The 18204-nt window shown below is 39.8% G+C and overlaps 2 protein-coding genes across 2 annotated transcripts in view; one reads left to right on the top strand and one right to left on the bottom strand.

Annotated features, from left to right (window-relative positions):
• LOC108081958 (uncharacterized) overlaps positions 1 to 16120 on the bottom strand; it is a 125085-nt gene extending 108965 nt beyond the window's left edge. The window contains exons 1-2 of the mRNA XM_041775681.2: positions 16089 to 16120; positions 13613 to 14008 (exon numbers count right to left, since the gene is read on the bottom strand). The gene's annotated coding sequence lies outside the window, so the exon portion shown is untranslated. The remainder of the gene's footprint in view (positions 1 to 13612; positions 14009 to 16088) is intronic.
• Positions 6611 to 8952, top strand: LOC108074608 (aladin). The gene is made up of 2 exons (XM_017166728.3): positions 6611 to 6639; positions 7471 to 8952. Exon 2 carries the CDS (start codon positions 7477 to 7479, stop codon positions 8836 to 8838), a length of 1362 nt encoding a protein of 453 aa, XP_017022217.2. The 5' UTR covers positions 6611 to 6639; positions 7471 to 7476; the 3' UTR covers positions 8839 to 8952.
• Positions 16121 to 18204: the final 2084 nt, after the last annotated feature.

Raw genomic sequence — 18204 nt, 5'->3', positions numbered from 1 at the left:
AGTCGCACTTACTAGTGATCACCATGGGTGCAATTAGGATTTGAGTGTTCAATAACGATTTACACAAAGGCCCCGCCTGGCCCCGACCCCAACCCCGAGCCTCTGGCCAAGAGAGGTCTCCAAGGGAACACAGAACCGAGAACACAGTGGTGTACGTGGGCCGAACAAATAAGCTTTAAAATGTTACAATTCGAACGAATCGAACAAATGGCAATGCAAAAGTTGGCCCGGCACGTATGGATTTGTATTTGGCAACAAGAGTAGCAATTATACGGGGCAGGAGGCCGGAGGAGCTCGCAGGACACAGAGCAGCATCCACAGACGCACTCCCCGAGCCAATCTAATCAGCTTCGGTCGAAAAGAATCTGTTTACAATATTGACAATTTCGTTCGGGTGCGCCGGGCTCGGACCTAAAACTAGAGGTTGAATCAAAAAGTTTATTTTTATGCTGGGTAAAAAGTTAAATTTGCATATTTTTTTCAAAGCCACTTGTCCTTTTTTTTTGAGAAGCCTCTCCTTGCTGTTAGCCAATTTGTGGCCAAGATGCGGAGATGCCGGGCTACCGGGTTGGTAAGTAAGGGTGGCCCGGCCACATAAACACTTCTGTGCTGAATGCTATGAATAAATAATGAGCTTTGTCTTCTCTAAAGCTCCTGGAGTGGAGTGATGGTCCTTGCACTGCATACTTTTAGCACTGGCCACCGGGCAATGGGCTTATGCAATATTTGTGGGTCATTTAAGCAGCTTCTGTGCATTACGTAGGGCACCGAAATATACATCCTGCACTGAGCCGAGAGCGCTGTCTATTAAATGCCAATAAATCACAGGCAGAGGCACAAGGCGTTGTGTCATAAAAACCTCAAAAATATCTATGCAAACGCAAACATATGTTTACATTTGTTCAAGCCAAAATCACATTACCTCGTCGTGCTCTCTGGCTGAAATCAAATTATGTTATTTTCCTGAGCGGGCCCAAAGTATGCAAATATTTGTTAAGCCCAAACATTTGATGCGCCAACCTCTTGCCACTCGACTCGACATACGGAATACAGAAGGCAGCTACAGCCACAATGAGGTAGCCGGGACAAAAAGGTCGTTAGATTGTTAACAAGTTCATAAAAAGACGCTGGCATACACACACACAATAATATGTAGGTAAAGCAAGGGCGGCGAAGGACGGTGGTGCAGGGTCCTTAGCCAGGACTGCCTAAATACTATACGACGCGTCTCGCTGCGTATTTACAGAGCACTTTTTCCGTTTCAGCTGCTGCTACTGCTTTTCGAGGATAAAGCAGCAACAAAAATGCAAACAAATGTACACTGAGAAAAAGACAAATACCTAAGGGTTCTAAAAAGGTTAATATTTATTCCTTATTAAAAATTGTTTTATTTTCAATATTACAGCATTTACTGCAACCTTAATGTGTGAAATAACAAATATGGTTTCCTTATTTAAAAGGAACTAAAAATGTTCAGTGTATATCACTAAACACTTGAAGAGAGGAAGAGTGGAGGGGCCCGGACGACTACGAATATAAGCATGGGTGTGTGCACAACAACTGAACTAAGCACGAGAGTCTCTTGCTCCTGCTCCCGGCTCCTGGCTCCTGCGGTTGTTTGCATTAGGCAATTGATGTTTATTATTTCTGGGGGCGAGCTGGAGGATCGGCGCCACCGGGTAAAACCCCTTTCTACCCGACGCTTTATTTACCAGTGTTTACCAATTCAGCGCTGCATGGCGCATCGTGGCGAGCAACAGTTAAAGTGGCATTTGCATTGGCTTAAAGCAAATTAAAGCCTAATGAATGCCGCATGCAGATGCATTCGCGAATTGCGACAAATTCCTATATCGCCGCGGGCAGTTTTGGTCTTATTTAATAACCGGCTGGCCGGCAATTAAACCCAATTTGCGACCACAATGGAAATGGCTTTAAATTTAATGCCACCTTCGCGCCAAACCAAATGTCGGAGCCAGAAATATGGTCGCGCAAATTAATTAAATGCGAATAAATATGGCGTTATTAATTATTTGCTTTTCTCCCGGATACGAGATAGTACTTTTTCAACGTTTTCAATTTAAAAAAGTATTTGTTTTTAGTCGCTTTTGGATTATGATTAATTTATGAATAAAAATTCTAATTAAGGATCCATTGTTCAGGCACGTTTTTTTTCCCAAATTGCCCACGTATTTACTTATGCACATATGAAAGCTATTAGTCCGCATATTGATTTATGTTTTTGCCCAGAAAGCATAAGCGGCCTTTTACCGCAATAACTAACTGAACTAACCCCCTTTTAATATTCCTCAAAGTGCCTACAAATTTAATATTAAATCCGGCTTGCAGGAGTATTAGCCGACCTCTGTCAATCCGGGGCAATTGAAAAGGATGAAGTTTTAATTAAATAGAAAATATTTATTCAATATTTACGGACAGAGAAACAAGTAAAACCCGAATATTGAATTATTTAGTGAATCGTGGCAGAGAGGCACAAGTGTTAATAATTGAAATACTCGCTCGCTGCCGAAAAGTTTCAAAGAAAAACTTGTAAAACAAATAGGCGGAAAAGTTACAACGGTGCGGCGGTGGCCAATTAATAATAAATCGCGACCAAAAGGGAGACTGAAAATCAACGTCTAGTAACTAATGATGCGCCTCATTTGAGCAGCCAAGGAAGCCAATGGGCCGGCAACCACGTGAAACAACAACAAATTACCGCCACAAAAGCGAAAAACTTGCTAGATAGCCATCGCAATTCCGATCCGGAAGGTGAACGCCGCCGCCAAAAGCTGAAAGCTGAAAGCTGAAAGCTGAAAGCCCAAAGGTGAAAGGTGAAAGGTAAACGGTTTCCCAAAAACTTGAGAAAAGGGTCGTTCGCGGGATTCCTGTGGACTTAGCGCTTGATTAAGCGTCAGGAACACGCCCTAACCATCCCCCCAATCCCCTCCACAAATTGTGGACTGCCGCGTCAGGTGATTGATAAGGTAAATTGGTGTTGGGATTGTATCCTGCATTTTCCGGGCCGCAAAAGTTTTGTTAGGCAATGCAAATTATGAGGGCAGGCGGGGCATTATATAAACTCTGCGATTTTTAATTAAAGGTAGAAATTATTTTGGATTCTTGAGAAGCTTTTATGCCTTTTTTATTGGGGTATACATAAAACCAATCGAGCGTTTAATAAATAATATAAAGTGATGGTTGCCAGGCCATTTTATTTCTTCCTTGAAATCACTTTATTAATTTGTTAGCAATATACCTAAGAAGTAATATTTTCTATCGTTTAAAAATTTTATATATTTCGTTACACACATTACATTTAAACTTAAGTTTATCAGCGTGCAAACTTAGTTTATTGCTGAGAATTCGCACGTTTATTTTGTTATTTAATATTTAATATTATATTATAATATTTCAATAGCTTTATAAAAATTCTATTTAAGAGTTAATCTTATATACATAAGCGTTTAGAAAAGCTTTAACACCACTTCAGAGTTTTTCCTTAACGTTCTTATCCAATTACTTTGCTTTTTTTCAAGCTATCTGTCTGTTTCTTTGGTTTTTGCCTTCATTTACAGAGCCAGTATACATGTGCCGTAAGAATAATAAAGTTCATTTCCACAAGGTTTGCATATCGCCGGGAAATATACGTATAATAACGCTTCCTGCCGCCTGCCTTGCGGCGTAATTAAATTTTCTAATTGAGTTACCACTGACTCGAAGCGCCGGGAATTTTTGACGCGACTCTCACAACAGAAACAGAATACGCAAAAGTAAGATTGCCTTTTGCAATTTGAAAGCTACATTTCGCCGCTTCAGTGCCGGCAATCTGGTTATATGCCTGTTTCTGTTCTGGACTTTTACATTTCGCTGACTTTCCTAATAAATTATTGTATGCCAGTCAAACTTTAGGCGCGTAAAACAAAAAAAAAGGAAGTAGGCAATGCTTTATGTTGCCTAAGCGTAAATTGTTTTTGCTCCTCTGATTTATACGCAATGCACGAAAAGTGGTCCAACTCATAATTTATGCTTGAGCAAAGGCACAACAGCGGCATTCAGAAGCCAGAACCCGCAGAAAGTCTCCCCGCCATGCATTTAGATAATTGGTGATTTTATTGACTAAGAAAATAATGTGACTGCCACGGCCGTTTTAAGTAATGACTCTGTGACTTTTACCAAGTTGAAATAAATTTAAAACAAATATACAAGGACCATAGCCGGCCTTCAGATACACAGAAGTATGATTTGTGTTTGAGATAAACCCGTTTCTATAGCTTTTTACTTCAGAATCATTGCCGGAGCTTAAAAGACACTAAAGCTGGGCTCGTTAGTTTCTCGTTGGCCAAGCTGTCACGCATAATTAGAGCATCAAGTCTGCTAAAATGAATAAATTTATGTCATGCCTCATGCACTCAGCCCCTGAATCCCATTTGTGTGTTCGTCTCCCGAGTGGTATTCATGGCAAGACGCACAGTATTCACGTTTGAAGGTGCTTGAAAGTATACTACATATATGTATGTACTTAATTGCATGTAGGTACTCCGCCCAAACCACTAAAGAAGATTGTTAGCATGACTAAAGGTATGGTACATATGTACTTTTAAAGCATATATTAAGGAACCCGCTTTTATTTAAGCTTGAATGAAGCATTCTGAGCTCTATAACCAATTAATGCCTCCCGCAGCCGAGCCATGATTTATAGTTATTAGAATTTGGTAACACACTCTATTAGGCATTGAATTTGCACCAACTAATAGACGGGGCAACGATGATTAAAAGACTTAATTCACCGCTAAAGGCTGTGTTGCGCCCTCAACGCCATGGTTACTTTATTGAGTGTTTATTGAAATTTATGGCTCGCTTGGCTTCTCAGATATAACCAAGTTGAGTACTTTATGTGCTCGGCAATATGTTGGATTTATGGCTAAGCTTAATGGCTAATGTTAGCACTGCACTTGGCTTAAATGGGGTTGAGCGCAGGAGGAGCTTGGCGGTAGTTCAGTTTGGGTACAAATCAGCTCAACAAGCTGTTTCGCTTTGCAGTAATAGATTTACTTCTTAATGCTAAATGCTTGTATCGAAATACCAGACAAGAGATCCTGATTTTCATTTGACATAATTAAATATGTGATGATGCAAATTAAAATGAATTTTAATTATGCATTTATTTCACCATACGCCAAATTGATTGTATTAAAACTTAATTGAATTAAAGCCCACAAAGGCGCAATATAAATATGTATGTTTTTTGTTTACTGCGCTTACTGTATATATTTTATTGATTAAATCTGTGAAGCTGCTATAATTCAGCAAGGGTATGCTAAGTCCAGCCGGCTTACGCCTCTGCTGTTGACATTAATTGCCTATTAATTTGCAGCAACATTCCCGGAATTCTATAATTCAATAAAACCGAATGCTCTCAGATGCGAAACGTCAAGTGGGAAGCTGCGAAAAAGCATGCAAGTTTGAATTTGTTGAACTGAAAATCCAGGGGCAAAAGCCGATGATAGCATGCTACTAAATCAATAAAATGGTCAAGCAGTTGGCGCATAAGTCGAAAACATAAACACATAAAATGCTGGCCCATAAAAAGGAGCTTCCATTTCATTTGTAAACAAAGGCATTCCGAATTACCCAGCTGAGAAGTGGTCGCTTGGCTCTAACCCCTGGCTCTTTTGTGTCAGCCATCATCCCGGGCTTTTATTTCGTTCTACTGCCTGCCGTTTCTTTTTTTTGTAAAATTGGGATAAAAAAGACTTCCTTTTGGTCCAATCCCACGCAGCTGGACACAGATAATGTCCGTGAGTCGGCGTGATGGACGGCTGTTTAACTGCAAAATCAATTTATGGCTGCTAGGCCCGCATTTTGTTATGTAACTAAATTATAGATTCATGACTTTCCATTTTTAAAGCCACCCCTAATGCTATGATAATATAACTTGGAACAGTCCAGCCAATCTATAATAGGGGCGAAATAACTAAAAAATCAACAATGTGGAAAACGGCAGAAAATATCCGAATTCGAAGAGTAAAAGTGGACAACGGCAGCCACTATTTAATTTTATTTACGCTTCATTTAAAGCTCCTTTTCACATTCAGCATTCAGCAGGTCCTGGCAGGAGTGCCTTGGCCCCGTGGGCCGCTTTTGCTTTTTCGGCCTCATTTTTGTTATTTTTTTGTTGTCAAGACAATTTGCAAGATACACACACAGGATACAGGACACAGGACACAGGAGTCGTGTAACATAAGACGACTCCCGCACTCCCCTCTTACATACACAACAAATAAAATATTAATGCGGTAGATCAAAGCGGGGCATACCGTTAAACAGGCGAATTATTCCGCGCAGAAGGAAAAGTTTTATTTTGTTTTCTGTTTGTTGGTCCAAAAGTCAATTTATGGTTTTCCACCCGCATAATTTCATTTTATTTGGCCGTTCGCTCGCTGTATGTTGCTTTTTTCCCCATTTTGTGTTTGCTCCATATGAGTGAATTATGTGAAACGCCTGTGTTTGTTAACGTTTTGTTTCAGCGGTTGTAAATTTTGTTTTGTTAAAGCATTTTCCGCCATTAAAAATATTTTTATATATTTTTTTTTGGGCTCCAAAAGCTGACATCAAATTTTAAAAAGCCACCAATGCAAAGTGAGTATAAAAAGCTGCACAAAATGCCGCACAAAAACGCCCGACGACTCGATTATAATAAATAAATCGGAACTTGTTATGAACAGGTTAAGTTTATTATGAACAAAATAACGTGAAGCCTTTTCCCCATTGTTGGAACTTCAAAAAAGCTGTCCGCATTTTTGTGATTTTTTTTTTTTTTTAAGAGGCATTAAAAGTATTAACCCCCTTTGGCGTATTTTTAGAAAATGCCCAACATGGGCTAGGAAAATAAAACATATTTTTATATCGGTGTTTAGGGGATGAGGTAAACTGCTGACAGCGCTGACCAAAACTGCATCGCTAAAGCCATTTATCAAAACTAATAGCCGACTAGATAAAGAGTGAAAAAGTGGAAAGCGATAGGACGAAAGTAAAGCCATTAAAATGCAACAAGAAATAAAGGCTACGACAAAAATAAGGCACAAAGTAAGCGTCTGAGACCATAATTCAACCAATAGTTGGCTAGAAGAAAAAAATTATAGAGGTTGATTGTTAAGATTTCAAAACTGAAATTTATATAGGATTTAGTTTAAAATTAGGCAATTTTCACTTACAAATCGAATAAAATTCAAATGAATAGTCGCAAATAATAAATGAAAAGCAAAACAAAATGAAATACAATTTATGGTCTTTATCAGATATTTACGAAATGTGTTTCATATAACACGTTTTCATTTGAATTCAATTAATTCAACAAAATGATTTACATATTTATATTACGAATATCCCATTAAATAAATAAATATAAAACTGAGGCCCCAAGTAAGCTTAGATTTCGCTGCATATTGATTCTACCTTAACTTTATCCAGTCTCAAATGGACCCTTTTGATATGAGTGCAGAACACCCAGAACCCAGGCGACAACAGCCGTACTTGAACTTGAGCGAAGACAGCTTCTGGGTGAACATTTGGGAATTCATCCGTATCCTGGGCAATGCCATTTGGAAACGCTTTTCGCTGAAGGTAAGCGAATCCCTGAAAAATCTCTGTTGCTTTTTTCTGTTGGAGATGAAACGGTTGCCTGTGGATGTCGATGAGGATTGCCTGGCTAGGATTAGCCAAACGCGGGACTGGAAAACGGCGGCCTTCCGCTATATAGACTGTCATCCGAGCAGTCCTAGCCTGTTGATGGCACTGGTGACCAGGGAGGACACTGTGCTGCTCTACGACGAGAGCTTCAAGAAGAGGTCCTGCCTTAGGGACTTGGAGCAGAAGCACATCACCTGTGTCGCCTTCCGTCCGTGGTCTCAGGAGTTGGCCGTGGGCTGCTCGGCGGGGATTTTCCTTTGGAAGAGCAACTGGCGATCCCAAGTGCACCGTCAGATCCGTCACATGCAGGGCACCCATCACATGCGAATGCTGGAAGACGAGGGCCACACCTGCGTGACCTCGGTGCAGTGGAACGAGGACGGTACCATACTGGCAAGCGCCGCCCTGGGCTCCACCCACATCATTCTCTGGGAGCCGGACTACCAGCAGAAGATGCGCTTGATCCTAGACCCTGGAAACCAAAGCTCCTTCTCCCTGCTGCGCTTTAGTGCTGACTTCAAAGAGATTCTCTGTGCCAGCTTGAATGGTGGTGCCAGCATCTGCGAGCTGGACAGGTGCACCTGGAGGGTTCGGGACAAGGTCCAGATAGAGAGCCGCATCCAGACAGCTGTCTGGACCACTTGCAGCTCCCATCTGCTGTTCGTAAAGGAAGGCAGTACCCGGCTATACTCGAGAACCAGAAATCAGGAGGCGCTGCTGTTGAAGCGCCCCAAGCCTTCGTGGCGCATCGAGATGGTTGCCAATCTGCAGGATGCAAGCTGTTCGGGAGAGTGGAGACACTGCGGCAAACCACTGGCCATTGCCATGGACCCCCTGGGCATCTACTTGGCGGTCATCTTCAAGCACCAATCCTTTGTGCTGCTCTGTCTTCTAGCACCCGCCAGGGATGGTCCTCCGAGACCTATTCCCATCAAATTCATTGCGTGCGACGGGGATGACGCAACAGAGGACGAGGTGCATCCCACCTGCATGGCATGGCATGCAGTTGTACAGAGCAACATTTTTGAAAAAATACGACTCTTGGTGATCTGCTGGAGTACAAAGCATATTCAGAGCTACGCCGTCACTTCCAAAAGCTTCGAAGAGGCCCAAAGGCCTCAATGCAAAAACTACGTGAATTTTGGGTAAGATTTAAAGGGCTCATGAACATGGGACACCTAATTACTGAATGTTGATGCACGAAAATATGGAGGCATCTGTTGATAATATATGAAATAAAGGTCATAAATTATCAACAAGCGATGCTAATGTGTTTTCCATGAGACTTTACGCTGCTGCCAGATGTTTCTTGAAGAAAGAAAATGGTAACTTAGAGCCACACGTGACGGACCTTAAACTTAACTCCTATAATAGGTTTCCTTGTTACTTATAGCAGCTAACGAAATACATATTTAACATTTAAATTTATGCAAATAGAACCAAAGTCAATCACTTTTATACCAAAGCAATCTATATGTCCCTTGATGCTTAAAGTATATTTTCTCTAGGACTTGATATAATATAATTTCCTTCCTCATTTTCCACTCCACGATTGCCGCTATTAAAAACTCATCCTGGCGTGTATGAATATTCAATGGAGGCGCTTATGCAAATGGAAAATAACTCAAGTGTGCGAGCAACCAGTTTTCGCATTTTACCAACTGCCACCCAACAACTGAAGAGCCCCTGATTGTCGCTTATTCTGCAGGTACATACATACTCCACTTCCTCCCACCTGCCACTGTCACGGAGTAAGCTTAAAGCCAATAAATCTTCACATTCCACTTCTGATTGCGGACCGAAAAATTGGTTTTACACAGAGCTTTCCTTTTTTATAATTGATATTTTTGTGGCGAATAAAAGATTGATATGAAGGTTACAGAGTGAGGAAATATTTATGTTTTATATTTTTCCCAATTGTTGATTTTATTGACCCTAATCATAAGATTATAATGTATTTATTCAGTCGGTATCTGTCAATGGGAACCCCCGTTTTTGGGGATTTTCCTTCCCTTTATTTTTTGTGGTTAAAATGCGCTTTAACGACTCCCTCGTTGGCGGCAAATGCCGAGGCACGTGCTAAAAAGGGCAGAGTAAAAATAAATTTATGCAGTCTAACGACCTATTCTCCATGGATATTGACAATTCAAAGTTAATCTAAGGACCTAATGGAAATTGATTTCACGCTGTTTTTCACCATTTGGCAAGAAAATTCCCATGTGGGTGCAGTTATTTTTAAAATGCAAAAATAAATAAGGTAATTAAACATTTGTCTCGTCTAGTTTACTGCAAAAAGTATTTCATTCGATGTAAACATTGTGCAAAGAATTTAATCATCAAAAAGCTTAATCGTTTAAATACACTTTTTACAAAAATGCAAATATTAAACAATAAGAGAAAGAGGGAGAGACGTTTACTCACTTCAGCATTTCAATATTGACCAACTAACAATGGAAGATTAGTAAGTATAAGCCAAAAAGGAGACCAAAACGGAAACTGTGTGGAATGATTGTAAAGCAGGACTGGCTTCAAACCAACATTGACTTGGGTCTGCAACTTTTTGTAGGTAAACATCTTAGAACTGAGAAAGCCTCAAGAGCCATAAAGGAAGTACTGAGGACACTGGGATTTTGGGAATGCTGACCAGGGCGGAAAAAGCGCAAAAAAAAATGAATGCAAATAGGTTTCAACAATGGCCCAGGAATGGGCAACAATCATGAATCACTTTACCAAGACGACAAAGGCAATATCTCGCCATTGTTTGTTTGGGTAGAAATACCAAAACTAATTGAATTATCGCTCTTTTTTTAGGAGTCTAGTGATAAAGTAAGGAATCAAGGGAGAAAGATTTCCTGCATATACAAAAAAAAGGAAAGTTTTAAAATAAGTAAAGTTGAAGCTCAGACAAATAAACGTCATGAATTTTTATTGCAAACAAAAACACACAAGAGTCTTCGATAATACTCGCACTCGTAAGAGTAAAAAGTCCACAGATCGAAACATTAAGGTTTAATGTTGGGAGCCCAAATGTGTTGCCATAAAAATCATTTAAATGTTTGTTTGCTTTTCCGAGATCTCAGCCTGAACATGTGATAAGGCTTTCAGGGGTACTTGTATTCATAATCTGCAAAAAACATTGTCTTAAACAAAGACTTTTTACTGCAGAGACAAGCGAAAACGAGAAATGTCTCTCAAAACAAGGTGCGAAAAAGTAAAAAATAAATAAAAATATAAACAAAAGAACATTTTTGCATACTTTAATTTAATATAAATCTCTAGCCACTGGTATTTGATTTTTAATCCACCTTCTGGAAAATTTGACTTGCATAACATAATATAATATTTTTTATGCAACCAAAGAAGGCTTGAAAATAAAAAAGAAATGCCTCAAAATAAATTTGATCACTGGTTCTTTTTTTTGTACAAAAACACTTGCCCCATTCCACAGATTCAGTGAATTCCATCAACTTGTGTTCCTCCCAGAAACCCCGCACAATCAGCCAAAGCCGTATTTATTGTTTTACCATATTTTGCGCCAGCATCAAAAATACAATTTAATGCAATGAATACGAGTCCCCGAAACGGCAGACTTGGCAATAATTTTACGCAGATGTGGGGAGAAGGCATTGATGATATGCTGACAATGTGAACGTTGATTTTTTGTGTCAGTTTTCCTAGGAAAACTGTAATAACGGAGGACCTGGGACCCACCGCAGGGACGTGGATGTGGATGTGGGTGCGGGGGAAATGCGATGTACACGCCAGACATACCAAATAACTTCACTTACTTTTATGCCCAAGTGTGTGTCCTTTTGGGGGGAACCGAGGGTCGTCGAATTATAGGCCCACCCTTGAGATCTGGATTTGGATCTGGATGTGGATACGGGATGCGGGATACGGATGTGTGTCAAATGGCGTAAACGCAGAGCAATCAGCAATGAGGCATCAATAATTCTTAACGCGTTTGCGGCACTCTCGGCGTTTGGAGCTGTTAGGAATTCGCTCTGTTTTCAGCAAACGATCAGAGAGGCTGGCGGAAAAACGGGACTTGGCCCATTAAAACTAAAGTTTTCCCTCAATTTTCTACGTTTAACTTTTCCCATGACCCAGGCGAGGCCTGCGGTTTTTTGATTTATGGTGCCACTGGCGGCAGGCAACGCCACCGCCACCGCCACCAAATATACCCAATATTTAGGCCCGCCGTCTTCGGGCCAGTGTTCAGTGTTTTGTTTCGTAATCACGTTTTTATCTTTTACTAAACAACTCATGTATACGACCCCGCAAATTTCTGCGAAAGCCTCACGTCGAGATTATTTAAAAATAAGAAAAACAACGGCTGGGCATAAAAAATCGCGGCACATGGCGACGGCGGCAGGACGAGAAGAAAAACTTGTTTACTGCCCAAGTATCCAACGTATCCTGCTTTGGAAACCGATAATTGACAGCCAAAAGATTTTCAACTTGCCAAGCGGAGGAGGAAGCATGAAATTATGGAAACAAAAAAGCGAAGTGCCTGCGAGGGAAGTGTGAGCTGTACAAGTAAAGTTCCATAGATTATCACGGACCCCCCGCCGAAAATCTCCCCAGGAGAGAAGGCATCCTCAAGTGGAAATATAACCGTAGTTTTCAAGTTGTTTCTAAGTGATGTCATAAGCAGTCTAACAGCTTTGTCTGTCCCATCATATTTGTGCATAGTTTTGGCCAACTTTTCTCAACAAGTTTTGAAAATGAGCAACGCAATTAGGTTCGGATATTCGTTTTCAGTTTTTGGCAATATTTGGCAAGGACTTTGTCACTCTCTATTCAGTTTTTGGGAGTCATTCCTGCGTTAACAACTGATAAATACCGAACATCATATCATGCGCCCGCAAATTCAGGCAACCAAAATTCATTTCGTTTTGAAAAACAAACAAAATAAATTTCAACTCTGGCCGATAAACAAACTAGCGCATGTTTTATTTTTTGGTTTAATTAAAATTTATGCATGTTGAATGCGACATCATAGATTACAATTGTTTTGGGACCGAACACAGACACACAAAGCCCCGGCTATATATTGTGAAATTTTGCTCAAAAATCAATGTGTAAACTATACCCTGTTTGCTTTTTCGGTATCCTTTCGGAGGACCGACTGCAAAAAGTCAACAGAAAACGAGGAGGAGGCGAGCAGCCAAAATAAATTTTCAGCCGCAAATCCTTGACAAATCTGCTGCATTGGCTTTGGCGGCCGTCCTTTTGAGATAAATCTTTATTGCCTCATTTCGCTTAAAGTCGATTCTATTTTTATACCCTGCCTAGGGGTGTGTCTAAATTTTATTCAAAACTTTAGCTTTGAATGGAATATGGGACTTGTGAAACTCTTTGGCAACATATCTGCAAAAAATGTGAGTGAAGAGTTGCGTGCTTAGAAGTGTATTTAAGAGTTAACTGCGCCCAAGAAAGTTTTATTTAATATACTTACAGGTATTTATATTTTTTCCTGTTTTCTGAGCCTCATCCTCGCTTTTTTGAGACCAAACTAACTGGCTTTGTGGCAGCGTCTTCGCAGTGCGGTTAAAAAAAAAACAATGGCCGGGAGATAACATGACTGAGGAAAAGCCCGCATTGAAAACGGAGAGTCAACAATAGCAACACGAGGACGACTAGGACTACGACTACGTCAGAGCAAAACTTTTACAGAAATAGAAGCGAAATAAAAACCTTAAGTATTTCAAACAACCAAGGGAAGCGGAAAAGATGATATGTAAACTGGTAAACTTCTTCCGAGTCCGCTGAAACCCTTGACTTGAGTCAACAGTCCCATTTTTTGTTCTATTTAAAAGTCTATTTTAGTAGGATCATTTTTTTGTTTATACAATGCCAGAGGAGGACTTTCTTAAAAAGTACATCGGCATGAAAAGACGCCGAAATATTTGCTACTTACATTACGTATACGCCATGTGGAGCTCCCGTTGCGCGGCAAAGTTGCGTGGCCAAGCGGCACCTTGAGTATAATTTAAATACAACCGGATGGAAATTATGAAGTCCCGGTTACTGCGCCAACACAGTCACTCTGACAGAATTCCCAAACTTTATGTTTACTTTTCCGCAGCTGATGCTTTTCCCGCCGCCATTCCGTGTTGGCTGGCTTTTCATACGCACTGTTTTTTTATATGAATTTAATTTTCATGCCCTTGTTGTTGCTGAACTTTGCATAGACACTTCCGTATTATTCTTTGTCCGACGCGAAATTAATTTAATTACTTTTATCTTGAATATTTAACATTCATTTCCAGGGCACATTTACTGCGTTGATGCGCATTAATTGTCTGCTAATCATCTGCAAAAAAAAAAACACACAAGTGCAAAGCTGTCACAAACTGCGAAACGAAATTAAATTAAGGCTTCTTTTATATTTAAGTGAAAAAAATCAGTGTCACTTCCAAATGTGCTTATATTATAGTTAATGTAAATGTATTGGCATGACAGGAGCTTAAATTGAAGTAAGACTGATTCGAATACGATTGGGAAATTGAATTTTCAGTTGATTCAGTTTGCATGGAACTATATTCAATGGAGTGCAATCAAAGTCTCAGAATGTAGCGAAAGCAATGATTGAATTCAATGGCAATTGATAAGGCTATCGAGAGGGACATGTGTACGAAGTGTTTGTACATTTGTGCAGTCTTCGAGGATTATGTGCGAAACATGGGTTGGAATTTAATAATAAATCGATTATAATTCATACAAATATGTACAACAAAAATTAAATTCAAAGGATTATACAAAATTATAAAGTTTAATGCTCTGTGAGCAATATTTAAATTCTAGCTAATTATATATTTTTTATATTGCTATATTTAATACACAAACCCTGTTGACTTCTTCAATTATCTGTTATTTCTAATTACTTTACAAAATATTTTATTTATTTATATTCAGATATTAAAATTAAGGAAATTTATTTACAACTTTTTTCAAGATTTTCAACTGGCGTCTACTATGTATTAGAATCCTACATATGGCTTAGGCCCCACAGCGAAATTGCAATATAAACTAACGAATTGTACCAAAAATTTTTCTTTTATTTTGAAAACTGTCTGAAAAATATGCTCGTATATATTTTCAATGGTAAACCGATGTATTGCTGCGCCTGACAGCCCGCAATAAAAAGGGCGGGCACGTCCACAAACATACAGCGGCATAAAAATGGCGAAGCCGTGGGATCCGGACGGAGATCCCAGCACTGTTCCACGGAGAGTAGGCCAGAGAGCCGGGCAAACCGCTGATGTACAAACAATAAAGTTCAAGGGTATTACAAACAGGCGTTCGCCGCACACTCGCATGTGCTTAAATATGAGTGATAGGCGGTAGTAGGGCTTGTGTTGCATATGCCCTGCGGTGGCTCAAGGCCCGAGGAGCAAGGACCAAGGACACGGTTGCCCCGGTGGGTCAAGTCGAGCCAATGTTGACTTTGGGGGGGCCAGTTAATGGAGCTCTGGTGGCGAGAGAGAGCCTACTGTTTGCCGCCAACCTGTTTAGCGAATTTTAATTATGCTAATGCGAGGCGAGAGCAACACTTTCCACTGTGTGTGTGTGTGTGCACACACAAAGCGCAGGTGTATTCATCTGAAAGGTGAAACACCGCTTCTTTGTGCTTGTTTGTCTATTCCACCGCTTTTCACCTGCTCCCTTAACCCTACTCTCGTCATTCGTTGGTATTCCTATTACATTAATTTTCCACCTGAGAGGCAGAGGGAAAAAGAGCAAGTGGGGAAACTATAGTGATTACTGATTATCTTCTGACGTTAAAGCTCATTAATTGAAGGAGACGCATCTCTAATTAGCATGGAATTAGGCAGACTAAAAGTAGCTTAAACATGATGTGCCTTAATAGATTCGAATCAAGTTTACAGTAAATAAGTACCTCTAATCGGGGCTTACTAATGGTAAATTAACAAATAAAAAAATCCTATATTTAACTGAATGTATAAAAGCCAATTGAAATAAAACTAAACCAACAAAGGATATTCCTTTTGTGTTATAAAAATGGTAAACTTTTTATGTGGCAAGTCAATAAAATATTCGATTTCTAAACGCTTGCTATCCAAATAGAGACGAGGGCTTTTAACCAATCATTTTTCCATCAAAAAACAATAAATATACATTTTTTGGCTGACCGATGACGGGGCTTATCTGTCCGTGAAAGCCACTAATCAAAGGGCAGTCGTAATTAAACTAACGAACCAGCAACTAAAATAAAAAAACACTTTACAATTGAAATGTGGGAATGCGGCTTTGTGGCAAAACAAAAATAATTCCTGAATGCGGCGTTAAAGCATTACGCTTGGGTTAGGTCAGAGCCGGAAATTCGTAGAGTTGCATGGACATAAGTCGAACACTTCCGGAACTGAACTCACAGTTTGCTTAATTATAGGCCAGTCCAAAAATTAGTTGCATATTTAATTTCACTCGCGAACACTCCCAAAAACCAAACTATTTTTTTGTTAATTGAAATACGCGCAATATCACGTATCCGCTGGTAAATCACCGACGAATTTCAAATGTGGCGACCGCGACAACGACATCCGCGAAGAGAACCGCACGCAGAGCCGGACACGAAAGTACTGAACGCAGCGTCCAAAGGACGACAGCGCCGGGCGTGCGAAAGCGCAACAGCATCTGGAACCCGGAATCTGGTGACAGGGTTGTTACTGCCACACGAACGGCCACGAGAAGGCCCGACTTGTGCCGAGTATCCTTCGGCCGGATGCTGTTTGCGCTCTCAGTTCTGCAGATTCAGCAGGACTCAGCAACGGTTTACTCGTTCAGTAGGTCAGAAACCCACCTGCGTTCCACAAATACAGGCTAGTTCAGGATATTAGGAGATTCTTTGTTAAAATTGAGGCCAGAGAAAGAGCGTATTAGAGATTACTTAAGATATTGCATAATTTGTGAAGGCTATAAATAACAATTTTTAGAAACCAAATAAAAGGTGCTTCTGAAATCTTTTAGGGTTAAAACAGCCCTTCAATAATACCTTTAAAAACTCTTTTAAACTAAATATAAATAGAGTAGTAGAACAAATGAAGAAAATATTTAAAAATATTTAAAAATATTAAAAAAAAACTATTTGTTCAAATCAATTTATAGATTGCAGTTTCAGTTTAAAGGTGGTTAATAATAATTTAGCTTCAACAATCTTCTCAATAAATAAATCCTAACATATTACATCAGCTCTTACTACACCCACTTAAAAGATATTATGTTAGCAACCTTGATCTTAACAGGACATATCTACAATGTCAGCAGGCCTTCAATAGAAATCAGCAGTTTTGGTAATTTAATTAGCCTTTTTTCCATTTTATTTGAACTGTTTTATGGGATAAACCATCCATGGCAACTGAAAAATACTATAACTCTCTCTTACATGCCGGCATGTAGCAAGTTCTAAAGGAAAATCTCTTCAAAATGCACTCAATTGTGAAATCCCAATGGATAAATATAATAAATACAATATGATATGATTAGTCGACATGACTTTGTGTAACAGGGAGGGGTTATGATGTGAGTGTGGCAAACAAAAAAAAGTGACTGGGTAAACAGTTACAAAACATCCTGGCCAAGCCCAGCCATGCCCGGCTGGCTGACTGCGTAAGACATTTACGAGCGTTTGAATTTGACAGATTTCTTTTATTAGAGCGACAGACAGCGTCAAAGAAACTGGCGAAGCGCTCATGCGTGCCAAATCCAAGTGTAGTCCATACTATATAGCCAGGACCCGGGATAGGGGGTTCCAGGAAGATTTAATAAAAACAACCACAACTTTGGTCCAAAGAGCCGAAGGCGATTGAAAATTCGTATGAAGACGTCATAAAATATATATATCCGTTATGCAGTTCAGCGCATTTATGGCAAGAAAAGCTGGAATAAAAAGATACAGTCCCCTCTCTTGGTATATATGTATATATATAGAGTACAATTAATACCATATGGCTCTTACAGTAGTTTTTTCCTTTTGACTCTTTGACTCACTCCTTTACTTCCTCTTCGTTGAGGGTTTACTCACATACACTTTCAAGCACGCACAACTTAATTAGACAGCCAAAAAAGCATTAACCTCGTCGAGGTTGGGAGCTGCATACATAACAAAGTCGGGTTACTGACTTCCCGGAATTTATCCAGATAAAAGGGGAAAAGTTGGCAGCTAATTCAGACAATTAAATCAAACAAATCAAAGAGCTTCGCTAAAACAGAGATTTGCTTTGCCCTGAACTATATATATTCTTGCCACTTTATTTAATTCTTTAAGTGAGCCAAAAAAGCAATTTTCATCGACTTTTCACCAAAGTATATGCAGTAAATATGCGAATGCCTTAAAGGGTTCCAATTAGCCATCGATCCGGCACTCAACACCCCAGAAATCAAAGCGAAAAAAATGGCGGAAAAATCCTTCCCCCTCCGAACAGCTACTTAACAATGCACGCTCCTTATCGTCAATTAAGTTTAATTGCCCCAGCGAACCACTCGAAATAT

Source organism: Drosophila kikkawai, chromosome 2L (genome assembly GCF_030179895.1).
Source record: "Drosophila kikkawai strain 14028-0561.14 chromosome 2L, DkikHiC1v2, whole genome shotgun sequence".
Classification (NCBI taxonomy): domain Eukaryota; kingdom Metazoa; phylum Arthropoda; class Insecta; order Diptera; family Drosophilidae; genus Drosophila; species Drosophila kikkawai.
This window is presented reverse-complemented; position numbering and strand designations above follow the sequence as displayed.